Below are 27,008 nucleotides of genomic sequence, written 5' to 3'. Positions count from 1 at the left end.
AGGAGGAGGAGGAGGAGGTGGAGAGAGAGACGAGCAGCGACTTCCTGTCACAGCCGTACCCCGCTGCCAGGCTGCCTCTTCGGGAGGCTTGTGGTGCTGCACACCGGGGAGGAAGGAAGGAGCAGCTTCTGCGGGTGCTGTGCGGCTCTGAGAGGGCTCCAGGACCCAGAACCGGAACCGGAGGAGCGTGAAACATCAGCAGCGACAGCAGCAGCAGGAACCCATCATACATGCGGGCGGGCTGCTGTCTCCACCGGCGGCTCCAGCTCCTGCTTCCCCGCCTCCCCGCGACTCCGAGCGGCCGCTTCAGCTCGGCAGCGTCGCCGCTCACAGCGTCAGTGGAGCGGGGTTCATGTCCCAGGTGCTCGGCTTGGCCTTAATCACAACCGCCCGCCTGTGTGTTTGCTAGGAGGCTAACACAGATTGATCAGAGCAGGGAAGTCGAAGGCTTGGGCGGAGAGAGGCGCAGGAGGAGGCCGGCTCGCGGCGCAGCATCGCCCCGTGTATGGTGCTGCTCTGACGGAGGGAGCGGAGGAGCAGCAGCCGGAGCTGCTGACCCAGAGATGGCTGTCCTCAAACTGGCCGAGCAGGTACAAGAGCTAGCTGCTGTTAGCTTAGCACACAACATAAACACTCTGCCTATTATTGTTATTATTAATGTTATTAGCGACAAACTGTCAGCTAAATGTAGCATACACTCAGCACAAAGGTGACAGTATGTGTATATAATATTAAATACAGTATATAATAGTAACAACGTGTTGTGAATACTGAGGGAACTATTGTTGTCCTGTCATTGTGGTGCGTTCCAGTTGTTGTCGGAAGTCGGAATTTCCAACCCCATATGGGATGCCGAGATGGCTGTCAGAGAAAGTGGTCAACTCGGACCTTTTTCCGACTTCTGATGTAAATGGAACGCACCGCCATAGTTAGAGAAGATGGCTGGATGGTCAGAAGTCGGAATGAATTTGTACTGGGCTAGCTGTCATTAGCAATAACAATGCTACACACGTGTTATTAAACGTTAAAAATGGAACAGACGTATGTGTACGACTTATTTACCGTAATACAAATACGTCTTTACTATACTATACGTCCTCACTAACTGCTATTTCCGACATCTCGTTGGTCACTAGCTCCTCCGACGTTCCTGCTACGATTGTTTTTTGCTATAAGTACTTTTTGATTTATTTAATTATTTTATTTCATTTTGTTTCCTGTGAAATGTTCGTTTTGTGCTTTTACATCTTCTTTCGTGAGAGTTTTGGCGTGGAACCCTGTGCTTAGCATTTTAGCGAACTGTGGCAAAGATAATTGCGAACAATGGCACCAGATTTCCTCCCCACAGGAAGTGAATGAATAGTGTTTGGTTTGAACTCGAGCAGCTCGTCTCGACAGCGTCGAGCGTCGGAGTTGCTGTTGTGTAGATTTAAGTATATATGCATTAAAGGGGAGTTGAGCAAGTTTACTTCAGATGAAGTGGAGCGTAAACACAACATTTATACAAACGTAAACACTCTGCAGCCGCTGCAGCGAGCGGATGTTAATGTCCTGATTTATTGTTTAAAATGACGCGTCAGTGTTAGTCGGGTAAAACGAGGACAGTCCACTTCCTGTTCAGCTTCCTCCTGCTGCAGAATGTCCTCGATAAACACTGATGAAAAGTACCTGAAAGTAGAGTAGAGAGTACAAAGTATTTGCAGTATTAAAGTCTCACAGTACATTGATATCGCAGAAGCAAAGATAATATTGTGATCGAAATATAGTGAAAACCACACGAGGCAGCAGAGGACCATCAGCTCCTGAGTGAGAGCTTTACTAACCCGCTGAAGCAGAGACTGAGTTAGTGAGTCAAATGTAATAAGATTTGTAATATTACACACAGATATGTGAAGGACGTCAGAACTCAAAGACAAAAATCACATTTTTTATTCAAGGAGACATTTTGAGCTGCTGAGTCAGCATTCTTACAAGACGAGGTCTGTGAAGGAGTCACATGACGTTCCTCAGCAGAGCTCGTACTCATGCGACGTCAATTCCTGGTGAACTGAGTTGAATTTTGTTTAAAAGGATTCCTGCGAAGCCAGTTTTTCCTTCTGTAATCTCACACTCGAGCTCGAGAGGTTTGAGCTTAAAAAACTCTTCCTGGTGAAGATCTGAAAAGGTCACAGAAAATGACGCGACGTGAAGAACGAGATAAAGGATGTGATGTTGTGGTGGAGAAGCCCTGATGTGACGCAGCTCTGTTTGTCCACTCGTATCAGATCTGCAGTTCGAGCAGAGGAAGAGCTGCATGTTTTTTTTATGTAACTCACAACTGTGGGACTTCCTGTTATTTTCAGACGAAGTGATGATGATGATGATGTGTGATAAGTGGATGCCTCTGCCCCCCCCCCACCCGCTTTTTCTTTCATCATGTGTTCAAGTGTGTCACGTGGAAATCAGCCTTTTGTTAAGTCATTAAAACTTCTTACATACAACATATTTTCACCATTTAACAAAAGGCTCTGCTCTCTCACACCAAACCCCATAGAGAAAATGAGTGATTTTAGCTCGTGGGGACACAGGAGCTGCTGGTCTACTGCTGCCTCGTGTGGTCACTTTGTGTCACTGATGTCAATCTGAACAAAGAATTTCAAATGTTGAATTTACAAAACAACACATTTGAAGTTACTGGTGGAGGCAGCAGTGGATCAAAACTCCTGTGTGCTGTGACGTTAAAATCGATGATTTTCTCTATGGGGTTTGGTGTGGTGGGAGAGTGTGGTTTAAAAAAGGGAAACAAAGTTTAGTTTCAGAAAACGCCGTCCAACACTGAGATGAAGTGACAAACATGTTCTTAAGATGTTGTAGGCTTAAGATGATAGGAAGTTAAAGTCTTTTGTGAAATGTGTGACGTTTCATTTTGTATCTTTGGGTCCGTTTGTGTCTCCAGCACCTGAACCTGCTTGAGAATTGACATATTTTTACTTTGCCTTTAGTCTCAAAGATATTTGTTCAGCGATATCAGCACATCTTGCACTTTATAGCAGGTGGAGACTGTTAATTGTGAATTCGGCTAAATTTATTTGCCTTATGGAGACGAAATAAATGCAGATGGACAGTGAATGTCCATGCCTTTTAAGACCTTGTTAATGTGTAGTGTAGAGAAGACTTTAAGGGTGCTTTAGGACAAGATTTCCTACATGAAAAGTGACCTGATGTCTCTCTAAAATCAGATTTTTACCCATCCAGTTAGAGAATAAGTTGTCCAAGGTCAAGGTCATCATGGAGAATGGACTAAAAAGGTCAAATAGTTGGAAGTCATTGGTGTGTGTTTATATGCAGATGATGTGTGTGTGTGTGTGTGTTGTCAGCAGGTGAATCTTCCCATTTTAAAGGGAGTGGGTTTAGATTTTTGCTGGGAGAAGCAGCAGCAGCAGCAGCAGCAGCAGCACGGGTTAGATTAGTAGAAACAAAACGTGCTACGACCCCGTCCTGTTTGCACCTGACGTTCTGGCCTCTCTGCTGCGTTTGTGTGAGAATGCGAACGAGGAAGTTTGTGAACCACAGAAGAGGAAATCTGCCTGTGCTGCCGCTCGTGTCGTCGAGGTCCTGACTCAGTTCCTTAGAGACCTGTGCAGTCAACAGTTGTCGTTGTTGCTAACAGGGTTTGTGTGACGGTGGTTTAGAGGATGTAGAAATGTTGATTGTTTCGCTCTGTTGCAGGTGCACACGCGCGGTAAATCTGCACTAAAGTTTATGACGCGGCTTCAGTTCCCTCTGGAACTTAGAGATAGTTCAGGCTTTCTCTGTGGACTTTAGTGTGGGAGAGTGAGTGGTTTACAAACAGAGAGCGAACATCAGTCTAAGCTGATGATGTGATGATTTTACACCAGAGTTAAATTTAAGAACAGGGTCAGATGAGGAAGTTTTGTGCTTGGTGGTTAAAGCAGAAGTGAAACGCTCTGCTCTCTGCTTCCTCCCTCTCTCTCTCTCTCGTTTCTGAGAAGGAGCAACTGTGCAACAGGAAGAGAGGCAGGAGGCGGGGCTGAGCACACCGGAAGTGAGGGGAGGCGGGAGCTCGGTCCTGCGCTCCATCTGATAAATGCGTCTAACCTGCAGCTCACGTCGTCTCTGCCTCTGAAACACTCAACGATTTCTGCTTAAATCAGTTTCACTCAAACTTACGTACTAAAAATAACCAATAACCTGTTTAATGTTAATGGCATTGTTTAAAATAACATGTTTTTGTTGTTATTCATCAATAATTACCTCAAAATGATCGTAAAAAGTAAGTGATCAGCGAGAGAACTGGACTCCAGAGAGAAGACGCCTCCTAGTGGCTGATCAGGGTTCTCATGGCTCCTTGAAACCCTTCAAAAAAATTCAAGGCCCTTGAATGTTTTTGAGAATCGCCCCAAATTGAACATGCTTCCTTCCACTTATGTGCCCTACTGTGTTCCCACAGGTCCTTGAAATCCTTGAAAGTTTGTACATTTTTGGAAAGGAAATTCAAGGCCCATTGAAAGTTTTTGAAAATGTCTCTTAAACAGACATTTGTTCATTGAAAGTGCTTGAACTTTGTGTGAGAAAGAAGTGAAGTTGACATTTAGGTTAGATATCCCAGGGGGGCTTGAAATCCTTGAAAGTTTGTGAATTTGGAAAAAAAGGAGACATTTTCTTCAATATCAATGTAACGTCTTTCTTGCACATTTTAAGCACTTTCAATGACCCATGTGTTTGTAGGGTGATTTTCAAAAACCTTCAAGGATTTCAAGGAGGCTTCCCATCGGTCGTCAAAATGCTTGAAAGTTTGTAAATTTGAAAAAAGAAATATGCCCAAGCCCTTAAAAGTGCTCCCCAAAGGGTCCTTGAAATACTTGAAAGGTTGAGAGTTGGAAAGAAAAATTCAAGGCCCTAGAAAGTGTTTTAAAATCGCCCTAAATGAATGTCTCCTTCCGCTGATGTGCCCTGTAGTGTTCCCACAGGTCCTTGAAATCCTTGAAAGTTTGTGAATTTGTTTGAAAATGGCCCTAAATAGACAGGGGTCATTGAAAGAAGTGAAGTTGATATTTTGGGTAAATGTCTCCCTCGTTTGTTATGGCGCCATCTACTGTTTAGTTAAAGTTAAACAAGAGAGCGAATGACGAGTCGTCCTCTCGTCTTATATCTGACAAACTGCTGCTGTGGAAAAAACCCCAAACTTCTTTGTAGATAATGATCATAGAGAAGGAGGCGGAGTCTGTGAAGCCCTTATTTCTCCTTCATGGATCACAGACGTGAGGTAAATAGAGGTAAAACAAAAAGAACCCGCGGTGAAGATTATTCCGTCCACATGGGGGTTTCACCTCCAAAGATCTGCACACGACACAAACTCCACAGGAACATGAGGTTTTCTCTTCTTCTATGAAATTCTATGTTTTCCCTCTTCTGATACGTTACTTATAATAATTAAAATAATTGTAAATAACTCACGTTTGTCAGATTATCTTTGAGCGATTCTAATCTCTAATTCCATAGTATGTGGAGAATTATTGTTCTGATCGTCTGTTGGGGCTCACAGTCGCCCCCTGTCCTCCGTCTGCTGTCAACACAGCAGCTGAGAGTCAAACAGCTGCTCCTACACACACACACACACTGTTCTCAAACCGTGGGAAGGACCAGGCTCGGCTCGTTCTCTCCTCTTATGTAACGTCCAGGAAATTTTCTTCCCACACTCTTTGATCAGTCCAGTGACGGTTTAAATCGATCTCACACACACACACACACACACACTGGTTACATGTTGCTTGAATGTATAGACAAACAGAAACTTTATTGATCCTTTGAACACTGACACTGTGATTTATTTGTGTGTGTGTGTGTGTGTGTGTCCACAGCCTCCTCTCATCCAGGCGATCTTCAGTGGAGATCCTGAGGAAATCCGTATGCTCATATACAAATCTGAAGACATCAATGCTCTGGTGAGGAAACACAGCACTCATACTACTACTACTACTACTATTATAACTGCTACTACTATAACTATACTACTACTATTACTAAAATGAGGTTATGAATATAACCCTGGTTCTTTGAAACACAAGTGAGGTGAAACGGATGTCAAGAGCTAACTTTGGGTTAAGAAGATAACCTTGGTTCTCTGAAACATGAGTGAGTTGACACGCCGTTGTCTTCCAGGATGCAGAGAAGAGGACGCCGCTGCATGCGGCAGCTTTCCTGGGCGACGCTGAGATCACCGAGCTCCTCATCCTCTCTGGTAAACTCACTCTCTGCCCTTTGCTGTTATTATTATTTATATATATATATATATATATATATATATGCTTCTACTAGAAGTCGACCGATTTATCTTAAATGAGGCCGATATTTTCAATTTTTTTAGGGTGATTATTATTATTCGAAAAATCAGCAACCGAAAAACCCATATCAGTTGACCTTAATACTACATTTATTACATTTTTCGTGTATATTTACATCCACCAACGAGGTTATAATGTTTTCATGGGTGTGGCTTTATCTGTAAGTTTGTCCTTCTGTTGGCAACTTCCTGTCTGCAAATTTTTTTCGCGGATCAATGTGAATTTTTTGTGGTGTGTAGGTGATCACCCATGTATGTTCCCATTCAATTTTGGTAAGAATCTGCCCACTGATGACATCACAAAACGCAATCAAACGTCCAGGAAATCCCATTGTTTTACAGAATTTGGTGTATGTATACACGATCAGACACTCTACCATCAGACTAAATTTCATCCAGATCTAATCCAGATTACCTTTAAATTTAAATGTAACATGGTTTAATCCCATTGAATAAGGTCACATGTGTCAGATCTGTTTGAATTTTGTGTGATGTGTAGATGATCACCCAAGTATGTTCTCATTCAATTTTGGTTAGAATTGACCCGCTGATCACGTCACAAAACATGATTAAACTTTCAAGAAATCCCATTGTTTTACAATGGGCAAAACTGTAAAACAAACTAAAATATCTCTGTCAAATCTCATCGGATTTGCACAGAATTTGGTATATGTATACACGATCAGACACTCTACCATCAGACTAAATTTCATCCAGATTTAATCCAGATTACAGATTTGGCGGGAATCTAATCATGACATGGTTCAGCCCCATTGAACAGGTTCACATGTGTATATCTCAGCGAGATCTTCACAGATCAGGATTAGTTTTGTCATGTTTATATGATGATGGTAACAGCTATAATAAGCAGGTAAAGTTCTACAAAGATCCAGAACAATCTTCTGGATCCATTGGCATAAAAACCTCTTCTAACTAATGTTTATTGTTTTTCTCTTCACTGTGCAGGAGCGAGGGTTAACGCCAAAGATAATATGTGGCTCACGCCTCTGCACCGCGCCGTGGCATCTCGGAGTGAAGTAAGAACACACACACACACAGACACACACACACACACACACACACACACACACACACACTCACACACACACACAGAGAGGAGTCAAGGAACCTGTTTTATTTACGTGTAAATGGACAAACAACACAGTCATCACTTGTGGCCCCGCCCCCCTGCTGCAGTTACATTCTTTGTGTCAGACAGAGTTATTTATGTGTGTGTGTGACTGCTCACAGCAGTTAATCATCATCATCATCTTCATCATCATCACACGACTGTGTTCAAACAAGTATTTCAACATGACTGAAATAACTTGGTGTGGTTGGGGTTTACGTTGTTTACGGTGTCTGAATATACATATCTGTGTGTGTGTGTGTGTGTGTGTGTGTGTTGAGAAACCACCTCAGACACACACACACACACGCACACACACACATCTCACTGATAAATCCTTACCTCAGCGACACAAACTGACCACACGAGGCAGCAGTAGACCAGCAGATCCGACAAGAAACTGAAGTTTGTAAAGCACTCACTCTCCCACACCAAAGCCCACAGAGAAAACCAGTGATTTTAACATCACAGCACACAGGAGCTGTTGACCCACTGCTGCCTCCATCACTAAATTCAAATGTCTTATTTTGTCTATTCGGCATTTGAAATCCTTTGTTCATCTTAACCTCAGTGGCACAAAGTGACCACACGAGGCAGCAGTAGACCAGCAGCTCCTGTGTCCCCGCCAGCTTAAATCGCTGATTTCCTCTATGGGGTTTGGTGCGGGAGAGTTTTTAATGTAACATGAATAAAACACACAGTCGCAGTAGAGTGAGTGATTCTTTCCGTCTCTCTCTCTCTCTCTCTCTTCAGGACGCAGTGCGAGTGTTGATCCGTCACTCGGCAGACGTCAACGCTCGGGACAAGAACTGGCAGACGCCGCTTCACGTCGCCGCCGCCAACAACGCGCTGCGCTGCGCCGAGGTCATCATCCCGCTGCTAAGCAGCGTCAACGTGTCGGACCGCGGCGGACGCACGGCTCTGCACCACGCTGCCCTCAATGGCCACACCGAGGTACTGCAGAGTCTAACTGTTTTTTCATGTGTAAATTAAAATGATGCTGATTCTCTTTGTTGCAGGATTTACATTTTAATGGTAGAAGAAGACATTAAATATATAAAAAAGATTTAAAAATAGCAAGTTATTCTTGAGTTTTTGTGCTTTCAAGCTGAGTAAATGGGATCCTTTGGGAGAAGAAGAATTAAATACATTATACAGGTTTTTCTGGCCCTAAAATCAAGTTTATAAACCACTCACTCCCCCAAAAAAAACCCATAGAGAAAATCAACGTGTTATTTTGTGAGTTCGGCTTTTGAAACCCTCCGTTCATATTTACCTCGATGACATTTTTCTCTATGGACTTTGGTGTGGGAGAGTATGCAGTTTATAAACTTCAGTTTCCAACCAGAAATAGATTCTCCAGCGTTTAAATAGACTCGTCCCTGGATGACACGCAGTGATCTCACACCTCTAAAAGTATTATGGTGTGAACTTTGGCTGTATTGATGTACTTCACCAGTGTGTTGTTATTGTGTGTGTGTGTGTGTGGGTGAGCTCAGCCTCGTCACTCGGGTCATGTCGTGGCCTCGATGTTTCACAAACACTCCTCCACTCACATGGTATCCATCACAGAAGGAGCTGTGGAGCTGAATGGACACTTTCTGTCTGTGTCCTCAGAGTGTTTATCAAACAGCTGATGTTTTTACACTGAGGTTACGTAATATAGATCACCATCACCCCCACACACACACACACACTCACTGACGTCGTGTGTGTGTGTGTGTGTGTGCTCCTGTCAGATGGTGAACCTGCTCCTCAACAAAGGAGCAAACATCAACGCGTTTGACAAGAAGGACGGACGAGCTCTGCACTGGGCTGCGTTCATGGGTGAGAATTTGCCACATTTGAATGATTTAGAAAAAGGTTGAAAATCCTGGGAAATGTGTGGTCACTCTTCTCGGTTGCGCCCCCTGCAGGTCACCTGGATGTGGTTTGTCTGCTGGTGAGTCAGGGGGCGGAGATCAGCTGCAAAGACAAACGGGGATACACACCCCTCCACACGGCGGCCTCTAGTGGACAGATAGCCGTGGTCAAACATCTGCTCAACCTGGCTGTGGAGGTCAGGGCACACACACACACGCATGCATGCTTTGACCTTTGTTTTTTTAGTTTTTTTATTAATGTTATAACGTTTTAGTTTTTCTAGTTTTTTATTAATGTAATAATGTTTTAGTTTTTTTCTAGTTTTTTTTATTGATGTAATAACGTTTTAGTTTTTTTGTTTTTTTATTTATGTAATAACGTTTTAGTTTTTCCGTTTTTTTTATTAATGTAATAACGTTTTAGTTTTTCTAGTTTTTTATGAATGTAATAACGTTTTAGTTTTTCGTTTTTTTTATTAATGTAATAACGTTTTAGTTTTTCTAGTTTTTTATGAATGTAATAACGTTTTAGTTTTTCTGTTTTTTATTAATGTAATAACGTTTTAGTTTTTCTAGTTTTTTATGAATGTAATAACGTTTTAGTTTTTCTGTTTTTTTATTAATGTAATAACGTTTTAGTTTTTCTGTTTTTTTTATTAATGTAATAACGTTTTAGTTTTTCTAGTTTTTTATTAATGTAATAACGTTTTAGTTGTTCTAGTTTTTTTATTGATGTAATAACGTTTGTTTTTCTAGTTTTTTATTAATGTAATAACGTTTTAGTTGTTCTAGTTTTTTTTATTGATGTAATAACGTTTTAGTTTTTCTAGTTTTTTTATTAATGTAATAACGTTTGAGTTTTTCTAGTTTTTATTAATGTAATAACGTTTTAGTTTTTCTAGTTTTTTTATTAATGTAATAACGTTTTAGTTTTTTTAGTTTTTTTATTAATGTAATAACGTTTTAGTTTTTCTAGTTTTTCATTAATGTAATAACGTTTCAGTTTTTCTAGTTTTTTATTAATGTAATAACGTTTTAGTTTTTCTAGTTTTTTATTAATGTAATAACGTTTTAGTTTTTCTAGTTTTTTATTAATGTAATAACGTTTTAGTTTCCTCAGTCATGAACGACAGCTCAGTTTTCCCTCTCGTCCACAGATCGATGAGTCGAACGCCTTTGGGAACACGGCGCTCCACGTGGCGTGTTTTAACGGCCAGGACGCCATCGTCAGCGAGCTGATCGATTACGGCGCCAACGTCAGTCAGCCCAACAACAAGGGCTTCACGCCGCTGCACTTTGCCGCCGCCTCCACGCACGGAGCGCTGTGTCTGGAGTTCCTGGTCAACAACGGCGCGGACGTTAACGTGCAGGTACGCGATTATTACACGTTATCACTCTATAACGACTCACTTTATCAAAGTCATTCTATTCACTTCTCGTCCACCATCTCCAGAGTCGGGACGGGAAGAGTCCTCTCCACATGACGGCGGTTCACGGACGCTTCACACGTTCGCAGACGCTCATACAGAACGGTGAGACTTCAGAACTCTGGATCTGTCAGAGTTAAACTTCTTAAATTCTCCTTTCTTAATGAACCTCTGTCTGTTTCAGGCGGGGAGATCGACTGCATGGACAAAGACGGAAACACGCCTCTTCACATCGCCGCTCGCTACGGTCACGAGCTCCTCATCAACACGCTCATCACCAGTGGAGCAGACTGCACACGGTGGGTTCTGCGGTTGTAAGCGTTTTTTTTAACGTGAATCTGTCTCAGTGAACGTTGACCGACTGTCGTCTCTGTGCGTTACAGACGCGGCGTTCACGGCATGTTCCCTCTTCACCTCGCTGCTCTCAACGCTCACTCCGACTGCTGCCGGAAACTACTGTCCTCAGGTACGTCACCACGCCGCTCCATAGAAGAGTGAACATGCTGCCCTTTAGTATGTTTGTTTTGGTTTTTGTAGCCTCAGAATTAGCAGAGAGCTCTGGACATTTGCTGAGTCATGGTTTGCAGGGAGCTCAGGTCCCTGGTCGGTGAATTCCTCTGTGAACACACGTGTTCATTTCAGGCCAAACTCAAGTCACGCTGTTTGAGAACCAGACGAGTCTTCACTGAGTCTCATGTGTTGTGTTCAAACCTCCTCAACATTAAATCCTGCTCCACACTTCAGGATTTTCAAATCTCACTGGATTTTTAAAAACGTGGGAGTTCACAGACGCAACAAGCTTTGTCACCGATTTTCAACGTTTTAATCCTGAGAAAGCACAGATTAGACGATCCGGTCAAGACCCAGGAACACACACTCAAACAGTTTTACTACGAGTTTTCCTCTGAAGTTTAACGAGTTTCCTCCAAGTTTTCCTCCGACGTTTGACAAGTTTCCTCCGAGTTTTCCTCCGAGTTTCCTCCCGAGTTTCCTCCCGAGTTTTTCTCCGACGTTTGACGAGTTTCCTCCAGGTTTTCCTCCGAGTTTCCCTCCAGGTTTTCCTCTGAAGTTTGACAAGTTTCCTCCGAGTTTTCCTGTGAGTTTCCTCCGAGTTTTCCTCCGATGTTTGACGAGTTTCCTCCGGGTTTGACGAGTTTCCCCCCGAGTTTTCCTCCGAAGTTTACCGAGTTTCCTCCCGAGTTTTTCTCCGACGTTTGACAAGTTTCCTCCAGGTTTTCCTCCGAGTTTCCTCCGAGTTTTCCTCCGAGTTTCCTCCGAGTTTTCCTCCGAGTTTCCTCCGAGTTTTCCTCCGATGTTTGACGAGTTTCCTCCGAGTTTTCCTCCGAGTTTTCCTGCGAGTTTCCTCCAGGTTTTCCTCCGTCGTTTGACAAGTTTCCTCCGAGTTTTCCTCCGAGTTTTCCTCCGTCGTTTGACAAGTTTCCTCCGAGTTTTCCTCCGATGTTTGACGAGTTTCCTCCGAGTTTTCCTGCGAGTTTTCCTGCGAGTTTCCTCCGAGTTTTCCTCCGTCGTTTGACAAGTTTCCTGCGAGTAATATCTGTTGTGTGTGTTACTGAAGGCCAGATTGAAGGACTGAATCGACCAGTGATGGCAGTGTGGGGCAGAGAGAGAAGACATTTGTTAGTTGTGGACGATGTTCAGACCTTTAAAGAACTTTAAAAGTCTTTTGTCCAGAATGAGACGAGTTCTGATGAAACGAGAGAAAAGAGTTCTTTTGATTTTCTTTGAGTCAGTTTTGCGTGTGAAGCAGCAGAAAAAAACCCTCCAGGCTTTTCACTTTCTGTCCGACGACAACAAAGCGCTGACTTGTGCTCGAGCTGCAGCTGCAGAGCTCGACTCTTGTTGTCGTTCTGGGACGTTTTCTTTGTCCAACACTGTAAAAAAAAAAAGAGGCTAAAATACGACGGCGACAGCAGAGTCCTTGTGTTTTTTATCCTCTTGTGATTTATTCCTGTGGGATTGTGATGTTTCACTACATTAATGTGGTGGAAACATGTGTGTGACCCGCTGTGGCCCCCTGGTGAACCATGAGGGTACTGCACATGGACGTCACCACGTTCTCGTTGAGAAGTCGGAGGAAAAAAAACATTTAAAAGCAAATTTTTAAACACAATCATTCAAACTTTAGGGGAAAAACACAAAGTTAACGACTCGGAAGTCAAAACCGATGATCGACACTAGAGTCAAGTTTCTACAGGAGCCTGTAAGGACATCAGACAACATAACAGTGTCATTTCTGGTCCGTGAAGGCCACCGTAGTTCCACGGTGTGTCATCGATTCCGGATTCATTGATTTTAAATATCTTCATCTTAAATTGCAGCTCTTATTCTGAAATGACAAAGAGTTTGTGTCTCTTCCTCCTCCTCCTCTTCGATGACGTGTGTTTTGTCTTTAACCTGACGCTTTCACCTCTGACCTTAGCATGGTGATGATGATGATGATGATGATGATGATGATGATGATGGTGATGATGATGATAATGTGTGCAGGCTTCCAGATCGACACTCCGGACAGTCTGGGCAGAACGTGTCTGCACGCCGCCGCCGCCGGAGGGTGAGCGCGCCACACTCACTCCTGTGCTTTTATTTTGAAGTTTTCACTTCAAATCAAGAAAATCAATATGATTGATGACATATTGATCTCTGTGTGTGTGTGTGTGTGTGTGTGTGTGTGTGCAGGAACGTGGAGTGTGTGAAGCTGCTGCTGAGCAGTGGAGGAGATCACAACAGGAGAGACACCTGCGGCAGGTGAGAGAGACTCAATGCACCACTTTTATTCTGAAAAACAGCCTTCAGAATAAAGGTGCAGTTGATGCTAGTCAGACTAATGTGTGTTAATGTGGTTACAGTCAGATTACTGGTGTCTATGTGTAAAATAATAGATGAATAAATGAGATTTTTGTTATTTACAAATAGTGTAAATAATCTGGTTCCTGGTATTATTGTTGGAATTAATTATTTAATCTAGATCATAGATTAAATCATCAAAGTCTAAAAAAACATAATAAACATCAGTATTTATGCCTTTTTTCTTTAAGAGAATAATTTTTTTTTTATTCAGGTGGAAAAAAACAGGAATATACAAAAAAGAACTAAGAAAAATGACATGGAATTATTATTTTACACAATAGTTCATAAACTTGTGTCATTAATAATATTTTTCTTTAATAATCTTTAAAAATGTGTCTCACTGGGATCTTTAATCTTCATATTTGGTTATTTATTAGTTTATCAATTCATAGAATAAATACACGTTTAAAAACCTTGTTTACAACATTTATGTTTATATTTATGTCGTGATGAAGTTAAAACACAAACGTCATTTATTTACTTTAATAAACAGGAATTTTATTGATAATAAATAATAGAAAAACAACAACATTTTATTGCATCTGTGATGCAAGGTTTGTTTCCCACAGTCGTGTGAGTGAATGGGTGTGAATGAGTGAATGGATGAGTGAGTGAACGGATGGGTGTGTGTGTGTTTGTCTCTTTAATTATTAGAGTTATTAAAAGTCTCCACACACACACACACACACTTTTTTCTTTGTGTCTGAGCTCATAATGACTTTAATGACATTGTGGGCGTCGGCCTAATGTGACCAATCACTGCACCTTTTATTGTTTTCAAACAGAAAATCACGCGATGAACAGAAGCTGCTTTTTATAGAATTAAATTCTATTTCTGCATGTGTGTGCGTGCGTGTGTGTGTGTGTGCGTTTGTGTGCGTGTGTGTGTATGTGTGCGTTGTGTACAGGACGGCTCTTCACTACGCTGCAGCCAGTCGTCACTTCCAGTGTCTGGAGACTTTAGTCGCCTGTGGCACCGCCATCAACGCCACTGACCAGTGGGGGCGCTGTGCTCTGCACTACGCTGCTGCCTCGGACCTGGACAGGAGGTGAGAGGTGTCCTTCAAAATAAAAGCCTCTCACAGTGGTCAAGTCTCCTCACTGAAACTCCACCCCCTACAGTTTCACACAGTGTACTGCAGTTTGTCTCTGATGATGATTTTAATCCTCTTTTATCTCCTTTCCTCCATCATTCCTGCATCTCCTTCACCTCACTCTCCTTTCCTTTCCTCTGTTCTCTCCTTTCCTCTTCTACTTTTCTTCTACTTACCTTTCTTCTTTTTTCCCTCTCTTCTTTCCTCCTCTTCTCTTCTTTCCTCCCCTCTTGTCTCCTCCTCAGACGTCGTGTTGCTCTGGAGCCAGAGAGTGAAGGAGTTCAGGCGGAGAGAGAGAAGGAGGCGGGGCTGTGAGTGATCAGTTGTCTGTACCACACTCAGCCAGCAGAGGGAGCACTACAGGCATCCTGCTGCTGTTTATCTGTATTTACATGGATGTTTAAGTTGTTTCTGAGAAACGCCGTAAACGCGAGTGGCTCGCAGTCGTGCGTCGTCATGGTAACGGCTGTGTGTGTGTGTGTGTGTGTTGCAGGTGTTTGGAGTTCCTGCTGCAGAGCGGAGCCACGTCCTCGCTCAAAGACAAACAGGGTTACAGTCCCGTCCACTACGCCGCCGCGTACGGACACAGACACTGTCTGGAACTGGTCAGTCTCTAATCTAATCTAATCTAATCTGAACTGATCTGGTCTAATTAATCTGAACTCTGTCTGTTTTTCCCAGAAGTGTAAACTTTTGTTGTTGTTCTCAGATTCTCACAAACAAAATATATAAAAGCATAAATGACATTTTATGAAGAAACAGAGTCTGTATTGTTGTTGTTGCTGCAGCTGCTGGACAGAGACAACAGTTGCCATGACGACCCCGAATCCCCGAACGCCAGGAGTCCGCTGCACCTCGCCGTGAGTTTTTAGTTTAGTAATTTATAGTTTTTTTTTTACTTGTAAACAAAACAGAAAGATTTAAAATGATCTTTATCTTTATCATTTTATTTGTCTGCAGTTTTCTCCTTCACCCCGAGATGGCACTAAATCCTTCACTCTGGTCATTAAATGTTTAGACGTTTAAAAACAACAAACAACTTTAACGCAATAATATTGAGCTGAAGGTGACTTCAGAAAATGTGTCGCACAAAAAATCGTAGTAGTCGGCGGCCGATATTTACCGTTTTTTTATCTTAATATTAGTTTTGCTTAAGTTTTATATATTTAATATTTACTTTATACGCAGTTTTTAGTGAAAATCCTGTATATGTCGTTCAATAACTGGTTATTTATTTATTGTCATTAAACAGTTTTATTTTATAAACTGTAGAAAAAAGAAAATCGGATTAAATATACGGACACGAGAAAACCCGATTAGGTCGACCTCAAATTCAGTCGCAAATCCTGTCCAAAAAATCGCAATTGGATATCGTGAGCGAATCATTCAGCTCAACGTTTAGAAATCTAAATATTTATTCATGTTTTGTTTGAGTTGTGACCTTGTTGGCTTTCCGTACTTCCTGTTACACGTTTGATTTTAGAGATGAGAAACCCGAGTATCAACAGAGGTCTCAAACGTGCGGCTCGTGGGCCAAACGTGGCTCACCAGTTAATATCAAGTTATTTCCGAAAGAAATTTTAAATGATCATTTATCATAATATAAACACATTTATGTGGCGATTAATTCATCGTTCCATATCAAAACAAAGACTCTTATTTTGAAATATCGTCACAAATATCGTTATTTTGGTATTAGGATGGAATATTGCGATGTCACGACTTTTTATTCACGAAACTAAACTCACAGTTTATTTGTGTGTGTGTGCGCACGCAGGCGTATCACGGCCACGCCCAGGCTCTGGAGGTCCTGCTGCAGGGACAGAGGGACGTGGACCAGGGGGACGAAGTGGGCCGGACTCCCCTGGCTCTGGCCGCGCTGCGCGGCCACGCCGACTGCGTCCACACCCTCCTCAGCCAGGGGGCGTCGCCGCGCAGCACCGACACGCAGCATGGACGCAGCCCCGCCCACCTGGCAGTGATGAACGGTCACACGACGTGTGTGCGCCTCCTGCTGGACGAGTCGGACAGCGCAGACCTCGTAGACGCAGCTGACTCTCAGGGACAGTGAGTCGCTGTCGTCTTTGTTTTTGTAAATATTTTTCCACTTCCTGTTTGTTATCGTATCTAAAGCGTGGCGCCGTCTCTCGCCCGTAGGACGCCTCTGATGTTGGCGGTGGCGGGCGGACACGTGGACGCCGTGTCGCTGCTGCTGGAGCGAGACGCCAACGTCAACATGGCCGACAACCACGGCCTCACTGCGCTGCACCTCGGCGTGAGATTTTATCACCGTTTTAAAACGTTAACTGTTGTTTTTATTCATGTTTAGCGATGTATCTGTGTGGCCACGCCCCTTAAAGGCACAGTCTGTAACATGTATTGGTGAATAATCTCACCTGAGTGGTTTATGAGGTGAACCCTCTGTTGTCGTGCAGCTGCTGTGCGGTCAGGAGGAGTGCATCCAGTGTCTGCTGGAGCAGGAAGCGTCCATCCTGCTCGGAGACTCGTGGGGTCGCACCGCCATCCACCTGGCCGCGTCCCGGGGACACGCCTCCTGGCTGAGCGAGCTGCTGAGCATCGTCTGCTCGGAGCCGCCGTCGCCGCCGCCGCTGAGAGACAACAGCGGATACACGCCGCTGCACTGGGCCTGTTACTACGGTCGGTGTCCAAAAACACACCTGCTCATGTCAGTGTGCTCATCAGACATGTGACCTCACGTGTGTGTGTGTGTGTGTGTGTGTAGGTCAGGAGGGCTGTGTGGAGGTCCTGCTGGAGCAGAAAGGTTGTCGCTGTATTGATGGAAACCCCTTCACACCTCTGCACTGCGCTGTGTAAGACACACACACACACATTAATACTAATCATTGATCTCAGTGATTAAAAGTGAATTTCACTCCCACAGAGTCAACGATCACGAGACGTGTGCATCTCTGCTGCTGGAGGCCATGGGCTCAGACATCGCAGGCTGTAAGGACGCCAAGGACAGGTGTGTGGACACTTCCTGAGGACAATTTTTCAGGGTTAAGACCTGGTTCTGTTGTGAGGGTTCAGCGGCTGAGAAATCCCTCATCACTGTGTTCCATTTATAGTCGGAATTTCCGAGGTCAGATTCCAAGTCAAACCATGCAGTGAATTCTGAGTGTCCTCACTAAGACTGCTGTACAAGAGTCTGTGTGTGTGTGTGTGTGTGTTCTGGTTTCTGTTACCTCTTGAGGACCAAGAATAAACACATACTTATCAGGACCAGTCGTCCTCATGGAGATCAAAACCTGGTCCTAATGAGGCAGAACATAATTTCTGAGGAACTAAGATTTGAATTGTGGTTAGGTTTTTAACTGGTTAAGGTTAGTGTTAGTTATTAACTGGTTATGGTTAAGGTTAGTGTTGACACTGTGTGTGTGTGTTACCTGTAACTCCTCCCTCTGTCCTGTAGGACGCCGCTTCATGCCGCAGCCTTCGCGGGACATGTTGACTGCGTCCAGCTGCTCCTGTCGCACGACACGGCCGTGGATGACGTGGACCAATCGGGTCGCACGGCGCTGATGATGGCGGCCGAGAAGGGCAGAGTCGGAGTTCTCGGTACGGAGATATGTTTTTTTGTTTGTTTCTGACTTTTACTTTCATGCAGTTTATCTAGATATATGTTTGTTTGTTGTTGTCCTGCAGAGGTGCTGTTGACCAGCGCCAACCTCACGATGACGGACAAAGACGGAAACACAGCTCTGCATCTATCATGTAGTAACGTAAGTGTCCACGAGGGGGAGGAGTTAGTGTCAACTGTCTCATTCTGCTCATCTTATATTAACTTTTTCACGTTGTCAGAACACAGAGGAGAATCAGGGCAATTTAAACCTTTTCTTTTTTAAAAGAAAAGAAGAAAAGAAAAAACAGCATGAGAAAAGTCAGAAAATCTGAAAATCTGAGATAGAAATCCGAATTCAGAAAAAAAGAGTCAAAATTGCTAGTCGTAATTGTGGGAAAATGTGACTTTATTCTCATAATTCACACCGTTTTCTTTGTTTTTGTTTTTCACATGTGGCGCTAATACTCCTCTGTATCAGATGCTGTTTTCTAACATATGTAATAACGATGATGTGTGAGGAGCAGAAACATCCACAGCTGTGACTTCTTGTCTTCACAGGGAAAAGAAGACTGTGTGTTGTTGATTCTGGAGAAAATGTCCGACACGACGCTCATCAACGCCACAAATGCAGCTCTGCAGACGTGAGTGTTAAGCTTACGATTATAACTAAAAGACTCCACGCTGACCCCTGCTGGATTAATGCGAGTAATGCAGAATCCCCAGCAGTGTGTTTAGTTTAAAAGGTGCATTCAACAAAACTTGTAAATTGCAATCTTTCTGTGAAAAGAGCCTGGACCAGAACCTGCTGCCTTTGACACCATCTCACTCACCATCCTCCTACACAGACTGCACTCACCTGGTTTAAATCGTACCTCTCTGGTCAAACTCATTTCATTCAGTTAAAATCAGTGTCATCTGATCCAGTCTTCGTCACCACCGGTGTGCCCCAAGGTTTGGTCCTGGGGCTGCTGCTTTTATCATTGACCTTCTCCCCCTTGGCCAGATCTTCCATAAACACCGCATTCACTTCCACTGCTATGCTGATGATACCCAGCTGTACCTGTCCACCAAACCCAACTCCACTCTCCCACCAAGTGTGTCCTTGAAATGAAGTCCTGGTTCACCTCAAACGTCCTCAAAGTAAACAGCAATAAAACAGAATTACTTGTAATTGGCAGTAAATCCAAACTCCACAGCTTTTCCGTTTCCCCCTCCCCTCAGGTAAATAGTGTGGATGTCATCCTCGACAGCACCGTCTCTTTCACATCCCATGTCAATAATGTTACCCGGTCCGCCTACTTCCACCTCCGCCCCTCTCTCACTCCTCACACCACTGCCATCCTGGTCCACAGTCTTGTCACTTCCTTATAGCAACTCACTAGCGTGTGGTCTGCCTCAGAAAACCCTCCACAAAGTGCAACTGGTTCAGAACTCTGCTGCCTGTGTCATCGCACAAACCCCGTCCATCACATCACACCCCTCCTAAAGTACTGCTCCTCACTTGCAAAGCCATACACAACCTTGCACCTCCACATATCCACTCCTGCCCACAAGTTAGATCCTCCTCTTGTCACCATGGGGAGCAGAGCATTCAGTCGCTCTGCCCCCCCACCTCTGGAATTCCCTCTCACACTACCCAACTCACCTTTTTAGTAAAACATACTCACACGGTTGAAGTTAATAGTCTTTTATTCTCTAGTTATGTTGTATTTGTGTGTACATACATTTTATGTAAGGTGTCCGTGTATGTCAGAAAGGCACCAACAAATGGAAGGTTGAATTCTTTTATTATCATGCTTCTGATGTTGTGCAAGATGGAGCGGTTGCAGCAGTGTTGGTCGTCCAGTGTCACACACAGGTTCTTGCGGTATGAGTGGGAGCTACCACAGTTGTCTAGACCAGTGTTTCCCAACCCTGGTCCTCAGGGAACACTGTCCTCCATGTTTGAGATGTGGCTCTGCTCCAACACACCTGATTCGGATGGTCAGCCTGGTAATTAGCTGTTCAGGGTTGGGAAACACTGGTCTAGGGAGATGGTCTGGTCTTTTGTGGGAGAGCCCTTTCCTGGAAGCAAAAGGAACTCGGTCTTGTTGAGATTGAGTTTGAGGTGATTGTCAGACAAGCAGAGGTCCGTTCTGTTGAATGAGTTGGGTGTCGTCGGCGTAGCTGTGATAGGAGAAACCAAGAGAGTTGGTGCACAGAGAGAAGAGGAGAGGGCCCAAGACAGAACCCTCAGGGACCCCAGCAGTTAGAGGACAGGGTTCCGACACAGATCCTCTCCAGGTTACTGTGCATGTTCGGTTGTGAAGAGATGATGAGAGTAGGGTAAGTGCAGAGCCTGAGACACCTGGTTTCTAAAGGGAGGAAGTACGGAGCAGGTGGCTAACGGTGGCAAATGCAGCAGAAGAAAACAAGACAACCAACAAGAAACAATTGTAGAAAGGTACTTAGCCTCCTGGCCTCGCCAGCCTCTGCGAGACTCCTGTAAGACTCCTACGTCTTTGTCATCGGAGTCTTCGTCTGAGGAGGCTGCCGCTGTAGCTGCCGCTTCAAAGTGAATGATGCTTTTTATACTCACCTCGTTGCAGCTGTGTTGGCCACGCCCCCTGTAGCCAATTACACTTCACACCTGGTGCAGGCTCAATAGAAACTAAATCAAAACAGCATTGCTAACATCTTCCTCCTTAGCTGAGCTAACCAGTCAAAAGTTCACTAACCCAGATCGACACAATAGCAAACTCCAAATACAGACTGTTCTAGAAAATGTTTACATTTCCTTTTTTTACGTAGTTATTCGACTACAAAAAAAATACACATTCACATTCTGTTTCTATCTTCTCTTGCCTAAAACAATAGCAGTAACAGGAAGTAAAGAGTAGTAGAGCTAATCCATTTCCTGTACAGATTAAAATGCTTGTTGCTGCCACCTTGTGGTAATATATGTATTAACTGCTAATTGGGGAGGTATTAGGCCATTCTTCTAAATCTTTACACTACTGTTGAGTTTGCTAATTTTCTCTGAATACCGTGATTTCCTGATTACTTTATTTTCTTTCACATCTTCTAAGTATCATTTGTGTTTTTATCAACCTTAAACATTCACTCTCACTCAGGGACAGATGTTGTACGATGACTTTTTGTTTTTTTTTGCAGACCTTTGCACCTGGCGGCGCGCTGCGGCCTGAAGAGGGCAGTGCAGGAGCTTCTGTCTCGAGGAGCTAACGTTCAGACGGTGGACGAGAACGGTACGATAAACCTGCTGTGGCTGCTCGGCGACGCCTCTGCTTGGCTTTAATGTTTTTTCCTGCGTTCCAGCATGAACGTGATTTATTTTAATCTAATTTATATGTGCACTACAAATGATTTACTAAATACATAAATGAATAAATAAAGAGGATTTCCACTGTTGGCAACATGGGTACTATTTAACAAAGACATATTTCACGTTTTTACAGTGTTTGATTTGAGAATTTTACAGTGCTAGAGAATCACGTGTTTTCAAGCATGAATTCTGCTACATGCTGGAATTACATAGTTAAATTGTGATAAATCCTGAGCTAAAACCTGGTTACATTCCTGCTCCATGACTACATTCCATGTCATGAAAATATTACAGCGTACTTTTATGAGTGCGACAGTGGGAATCCCGACGTAAACTGTGTTTGTGCTGCTTGATTTGTTTTTCAAGTCCTACTGAAAACAGCCCCGACGTACAGATTTTAGTTTCATGAACGCAGACAGATTACATTAAATTAGGGGATTGTGACTTTGGCTGAAGCGAGGAATCCATTATTAGGAATATTCCCTGGTTTCTTACTGACAAAACACAAATAAACTAAATCTTCACATTTGAAAAGAAACTGAACGTCGTTTGTTCGTGGACTAATTAACTTGTAATTTTTGAGGTTTTTGCTAAACAACTATCTACATTTGTTTTTAATTTCAGCTTCTTACAGAAGAATATTTCCCAGTATCTTTCCTCAAACAAATCAGAATTTTTTTGATTTTTTAGAAGAATCACGCTAATCTGTCGTGAAAATAAAAATGAATCGTTAAAACGTCAGACATCAGCCAACTCGTCTACATCTGCCTAAAACAGCTTTTTAAAGTACCATTTCTGTCCTTTTGTAAATCAACTTTTTGTTAGCGACGTCGTCTTCCCTCACGGACGCGTTTTTAGATGTTTGGTCCTAAAACAAACATTTATCGGCACTAAACACTCACGATACTTCGCACGTATTTAAAAGTGATTTTAGTTGGACTTGACTTGAATGTGACGTCGTCAGCCGTGTTTGTGTTTGTCTCCTCGCTAACGGAATGCTGCTCCCTCCCTCCCTCCCTCCCTTTGTCTCCCTTTGTCCTCTGTCTCTGCTTCGCCTTCTCTGCTTCCTCCACCTCCACGTCCACGTCTGTCTGTCCCTCTGTGGTCTGTCTGTCTCTCTCTGGTCTCTCAGGTCTGACTCCTGCTCTGGCTTGCGCTCCGAGCAGAGAGGTGGCCGACTGTCTGGCTCTCATTCTGGCTACCATGATGCCTTTCTGCTCCCCTTGCAGCTCCGGGGCCCCGTCCCCAGGCTCCCTGCTGAGGCAGCTGCACAACCCGGGGGCCAAAGTGCCCCCCCCCGCCATCCGCCGGGGCCCACGCAGCCCCAGGAACCCGTCCAGACCCTCGAGCGAGGGAACGACAGAGAACGACTCGGAGGACTCGGAGACTTTCTGACACTCTCTCTCCTCTGACCTCTGACCTCCAACTGAACCTTTGTTCTTTTTTTTTATTTCCCACCATGACTCAGCGGTTTTATGTCTGCAGTTACGGAGCGACACCTTCAATATTTAACAGAATATACGCGAATAATCCCACGAATAAACCGATAAATATAAAATAATTTAAATGGACGACTAATCTTTGCAGATTATCACATTTTTGTCTCGCGTATCTTAATTGACGAACGACTGTGTGAAATTGAAGCTGCGGTGCGCCACCTGCTGGTGAAAACACTGTAAAATAACCTATTTCCGCCCACATTGGCCCACACTTTGTCGCATTTATTCGTCTCTTTTAGGCTAATTAACCTTTTTGTTTGCGTTTCTTTGCAGCGTAGAAATTGTTACCAATGCTGGTTTCTGCTGACTGGATGTACGTACATGCAGCTAATTTAGTAGAACAGCCAATAGGAGGCGCCCTCACTCTATTAGCTGCTCTATGATTGGTTAAATTCTCCTGTCACAGGGAAAAATGGGAGGTGCAAAAGTCACATGAGTTGTGTTACGATAAAAAGCACATTTTTGAATTATTGATCAATTAGGCAAAAAAAGTTGATCTAAATTAAAACACAGTTTTCCCTTAAATGTTAAGACATTTGGAGCTAATGTTACATTTTGGTCACAATATTTACAAAATTCATTTCAACGTCCTAGTCTACAATTAAATAATTCTGAATATCTCTGTTTAAATGACAGATTATTCCGATGAAATCAAACTTTTTTCTTTTTACGTAACAAGTTACAATACTTGATAGTAAGTAAAATACTTAATTTTAGTTAAACTATCAGTATTTTATATGCTGTTTTGAAATGGAAAATTTATTTTTTAATAAACTGTTTTACAGTTATAATTACATAAGTTTTTGTATTTTCTTATGGACTCAACTTTTTGATTGATTGGTTTTGTAAAATATTGAAAAATAAAACAATCGTTTGGATTTAATATTTAAATATGTGCGGGAAATAAATAATAAATAACAAAAATGTGTAAATGTAGGATTTAAAGATATTCATGTGATCATTGACGTTTCCTGTGTTGAATATTGAAGGTTTGTCCAGATTCGTCCTCCAATCACTGCCACGTTTTTCATCTTAGTTTCGTTTTCATGGAAGAAAAACAAACGAACGTCGGAGCCGCTGCACGACCTCACACTGACTCTGAACGACTCTGATCCCAGACCCGTTGTGGTTTCTTCACGTCAGCATGTTTTAAATCCACTCACAGGTGCTAAAACCCAAACCGACCTCGGTACTCTGTCTCTGAGAGACACGCGTGTTAGTCTTAAAAAAATATGAAAGAATAAAAGAAGAAGCCATTTTTTAAGTGTTTATAAAAGTGAAGTAGAACGTTAGAAAAACTCTGTGTCATTTTAGCCTTTTCCTGATTTTTGGCGTCTTTGTTTTTGCACCAAATACAAATATTTGACTTAGTTTTATTTTCGTTTACCGTCAACACCTGAAGCACAAGTTTGTCGGAACGTGTTCACAGTTCTTACGCAATTTTTATGTCGACGATGTTCAGTCTTTCACTCGTTCACTCTGGCCTCGTCTTCCCTGAATCATGCTCAACTTTTTTTTTTTTTTTAACATTGTGTGACTTTTCCGCACGTCTGTCGGGAGGTTTTGCGCGTACATTCTCGTTCCTCAGAGGACGAACTCTTCTGATTTAACGCGTTAAAGTCGAGAGATTGTCACTCGTTTGTTCACAACTTCAGTCAAGATTGAAAATATCAAAACGACAATTAAAAAAACATTGTCATGACATTTTGGTGGGAAATCAGGTTCCTCAGAGGGTGGACCCTTCTGTGGTGATCTTTGGACTCAACCGCACGTCTCTATCGGTTGTTCAACTTTGAATCAGACCGAAAAGGTTTTTTATGACAATCACGAAGGATTGTCACAGGGTTCATACATTCACATTCCCCAGAGGATAAACCCTTTTGACTTTTGCGATCCTTAAACCTTTTCAATTGTTTGTAGGTCAGTTCCTGTCTTCGGTCCAGATTGAAAGTAGCAAAAAAAACGCCTATTGCTAATTATCGTCATGACGTGTAGGTCGTATAATCGTGTTCCTTGATGCAATTTAAACGTACAAATTGCGTCCGCGACGATGTGCGATGAACGATAACTCAACGGAACTGAGATGCTCTCACTCGTGAACGTGACTGAAACATGACAGATTTTTTGTAAGCATTTTTAATCCCGTGGGCCTAAAATGGCCGCCCGCGCACTCTTCGGACTCTTCTTCGTTTTGTTGACCCGATCACGGCGCTCGTGTTTGTACGCACTTCGTAGACCAGGGTAACCTTCACCACCACGGTAATAATTATGATTATGATGATATTTATTCTCTGAAACGCGATACACGATGGTACTGATGATATAACTGCCAGCACTTACACTTGACCACGCCCCCTGCCCCTCCCCCTCCCCCTCCCTCGTTTACCTGACAGCTACGTGCCATCGTCTCAAACGTGTCCAGTGCCTTGATGTCCATCACTTTTTTTTTTTATTGGTCTTTCCTCATGTTTCCCTGTTGTTGTTGTTGTTGTTAAATCCCAATGATTATTTTTTTTTAATTCTGAAGCTCAGTGGTGCAGATTTGTCCAGATTATCACATTTTTACTGGAAACAAAAAATCTAGAAAATTCTCAGTTATTACTAAAATGGACGTCAGGGTATTTTTGGACACTAATTTTAAAAATGCTGTTTCCAAATTAAAAAAATAATAATAATTTTACAGCAAAAAACAGAAAATAATTGTTTTTGGAATCAACTGGGCTTAATGTGAATTTTCCACTTATTTTCAGTTTTTCTGGACATTCATTTTTTTGACGACAGTCAAAAAAAAATGTGGAAAGTGTGGAAATAAAGTTTGGTTAATTTTCAGTAAACTTTTTTAAAATTTTGGATTTTTTTTTCCAACTTCTTAAATGTGAATTTTTTTAAAATAACATTTGACAGTTTGTTTGAAAGTTTACAGTAAAAACCTGAACATCTGGACAAATAAAAACTGTCTCACCACCACGAAATACTTCAGATGAATTAATAATTTTGAGTGTTTATGATAGAGATTTTTTTTTTTTACCTACATTGACGATTTTTCAGAATTTGTCTCATTGCTTAAACAAATCTTTATGAAAAAGACCAAAAAGTAACTTTTCCCAAAATGTTTTTTAGATGTTTTCTTATAACAATCTTTAATTTAAAACCCCCCCGCAGATTAGGATTAATTGAAGGAAAATCTTTGCATAATTTAAGATACTGTCACTTACAAAAAATTAAAATCAGGACATTTACTGAATTTAAAGTAAGAAAATAAAAAAAATAGCTAACTTTATATTCCACAAAAAAATTTAAATTAAATTTTCTTTAAATTTCTTTTTAAAAGAAGCATTTTCTGGGGACTATTTTGAGCATTGGATGAAAGTAAATCAAAGTTATAATAAGATACATTTCATCACATGTTTAGTTTTTGGTCTTTTTACTGAGATTTGTTAACATAATAATAATAATAATAATAATAATAACAGGCCTTTTATTCTCTTAAGTTTGTGTGAAAGTGTGAGTTTGAGCTTCGGTACTGAACAGTTTCTTGTTTTTTTTGTACATAATGTCAACGTAAAAAAAATGATGACAAATTTAATACCAACAATGTTTTTGTTTTTTTGTAAATGAATGAAGTGATCAGAGTGTAACGTGTGATGGACGTCGGTGTGTCCGTCTCTTCTGTCCTCGCTGCTGCTGCTGCTGAGACTGAATCTGTCTGCCAGTATTATTTTTAGGATCAATATTTTAAATAAATATTCTGCCAGACGACATGAGCGTCGCCATCGTCACAGCAGTTCCTGATGCAGTACGACACGTCGAGCGCCGTCTGTCGGCTTCTCTCCTTTTGTTTTTATAGAAATTGTACGATAATAAAAAATGGGTTTGAAGTT

The 27,008-nt window shown here is 42.4% G+C and overlaps 1 protein-coding gene across 2 annotated transcripts; it reads left to right on the top strand.

Annotated features, from left to right (window-relative positions):
* ankrd44 (ankyrin repeat domain 44) lies at window positions 1–27,008 on the top strand. Of its 2 annotated transcripts, none has more exons than XM_058619325.1 (27): window positions 1–590; window positions 5,862–5,945; window positions 6,163–6,241; window positions 7,310–7,380; window positions 8,226–8,426; window positions 9,212–9,299; window positions 9,389–9,531; window positions 10,492–10,704; window positions 10,788–10,866; window positions 10,946–11,060; window positions 11,145–11,227; window positions 13,270–13,333; window positions 13,459–13,527; window positions 14,538–14,678; window positions 14,969–15,034; window positions 15,217–15,328; window positions 15,512–15,583; window positions 16,501–16,790; window positions 16,881–16,998; window positions 17,159–17,381; window positions 17,467–17,554; window positions 17,626–17,709; window positions 18,157–18,302; window positions 18,390–18,466; window positions 18,865–18,947; window positions 21,460–21,551; window positions 22,761–27,008. In XM_058619325.1, exons 1-27 carry the CDS (start codon window positions 564–566, stop codon window positions 23,021–23,023), a joined length of 3,171 nt encoding a protein of 1,056 aa, XP_058475308.1. In that variant the 5' UTR covers window positions 1–563; the 3' UTR covers window positions 23,024–27,008. The 2 variants fall into 2 exon arrangements, with proteins under 2 accessions (XP_058475308.1, XP_058475317.1); XM_058619334.1 differs by having other exon boundaries at window positions 22,858–23,018.

Source organism: Solea solea, chromosome 2 (assembly GCF_958295425.1).
Source record: "Solea solea chromosome 2, fSolSol10.1, whole genome shotgun sequence".
Lineage (NCBI taxonomy): Eukaryota > Metazoa > Chordata > Actinopteri > Pleuronectiformes > Soleidae > Solea > Solea solea.
Note: the sequence above shows the minus strand (reverse complement) of the source record. Positions and strands in the feature narration are given on the sequence as shown.

What these genes read in the sequence shown, in the direction of transcription:
- ankrd44 (XM_058619325.1), top strand. Translation starts at nt 564, where the DNA reads ATGGCTGTCCTCAAACTGGCCGAGCAG. An exon ending in ACAGACACTGTCTGGAACTG is followed by an intron (nt 15,329 to 15,511) that starts GTCAGTCTCTAA and finishes TTGTTGCTGCAG; the next exon opens with CTGCTGGACAGAGACAACAG. An exon ending in GGAGTCCGCTGCACCTCGCC is followed by an intron (nt 15,584 to 16,500) that starts GTGAGTTTTTAG and finishes GTGCGCACGCAG; the next exon opens with GCGTATCACGGCCACGCCCA.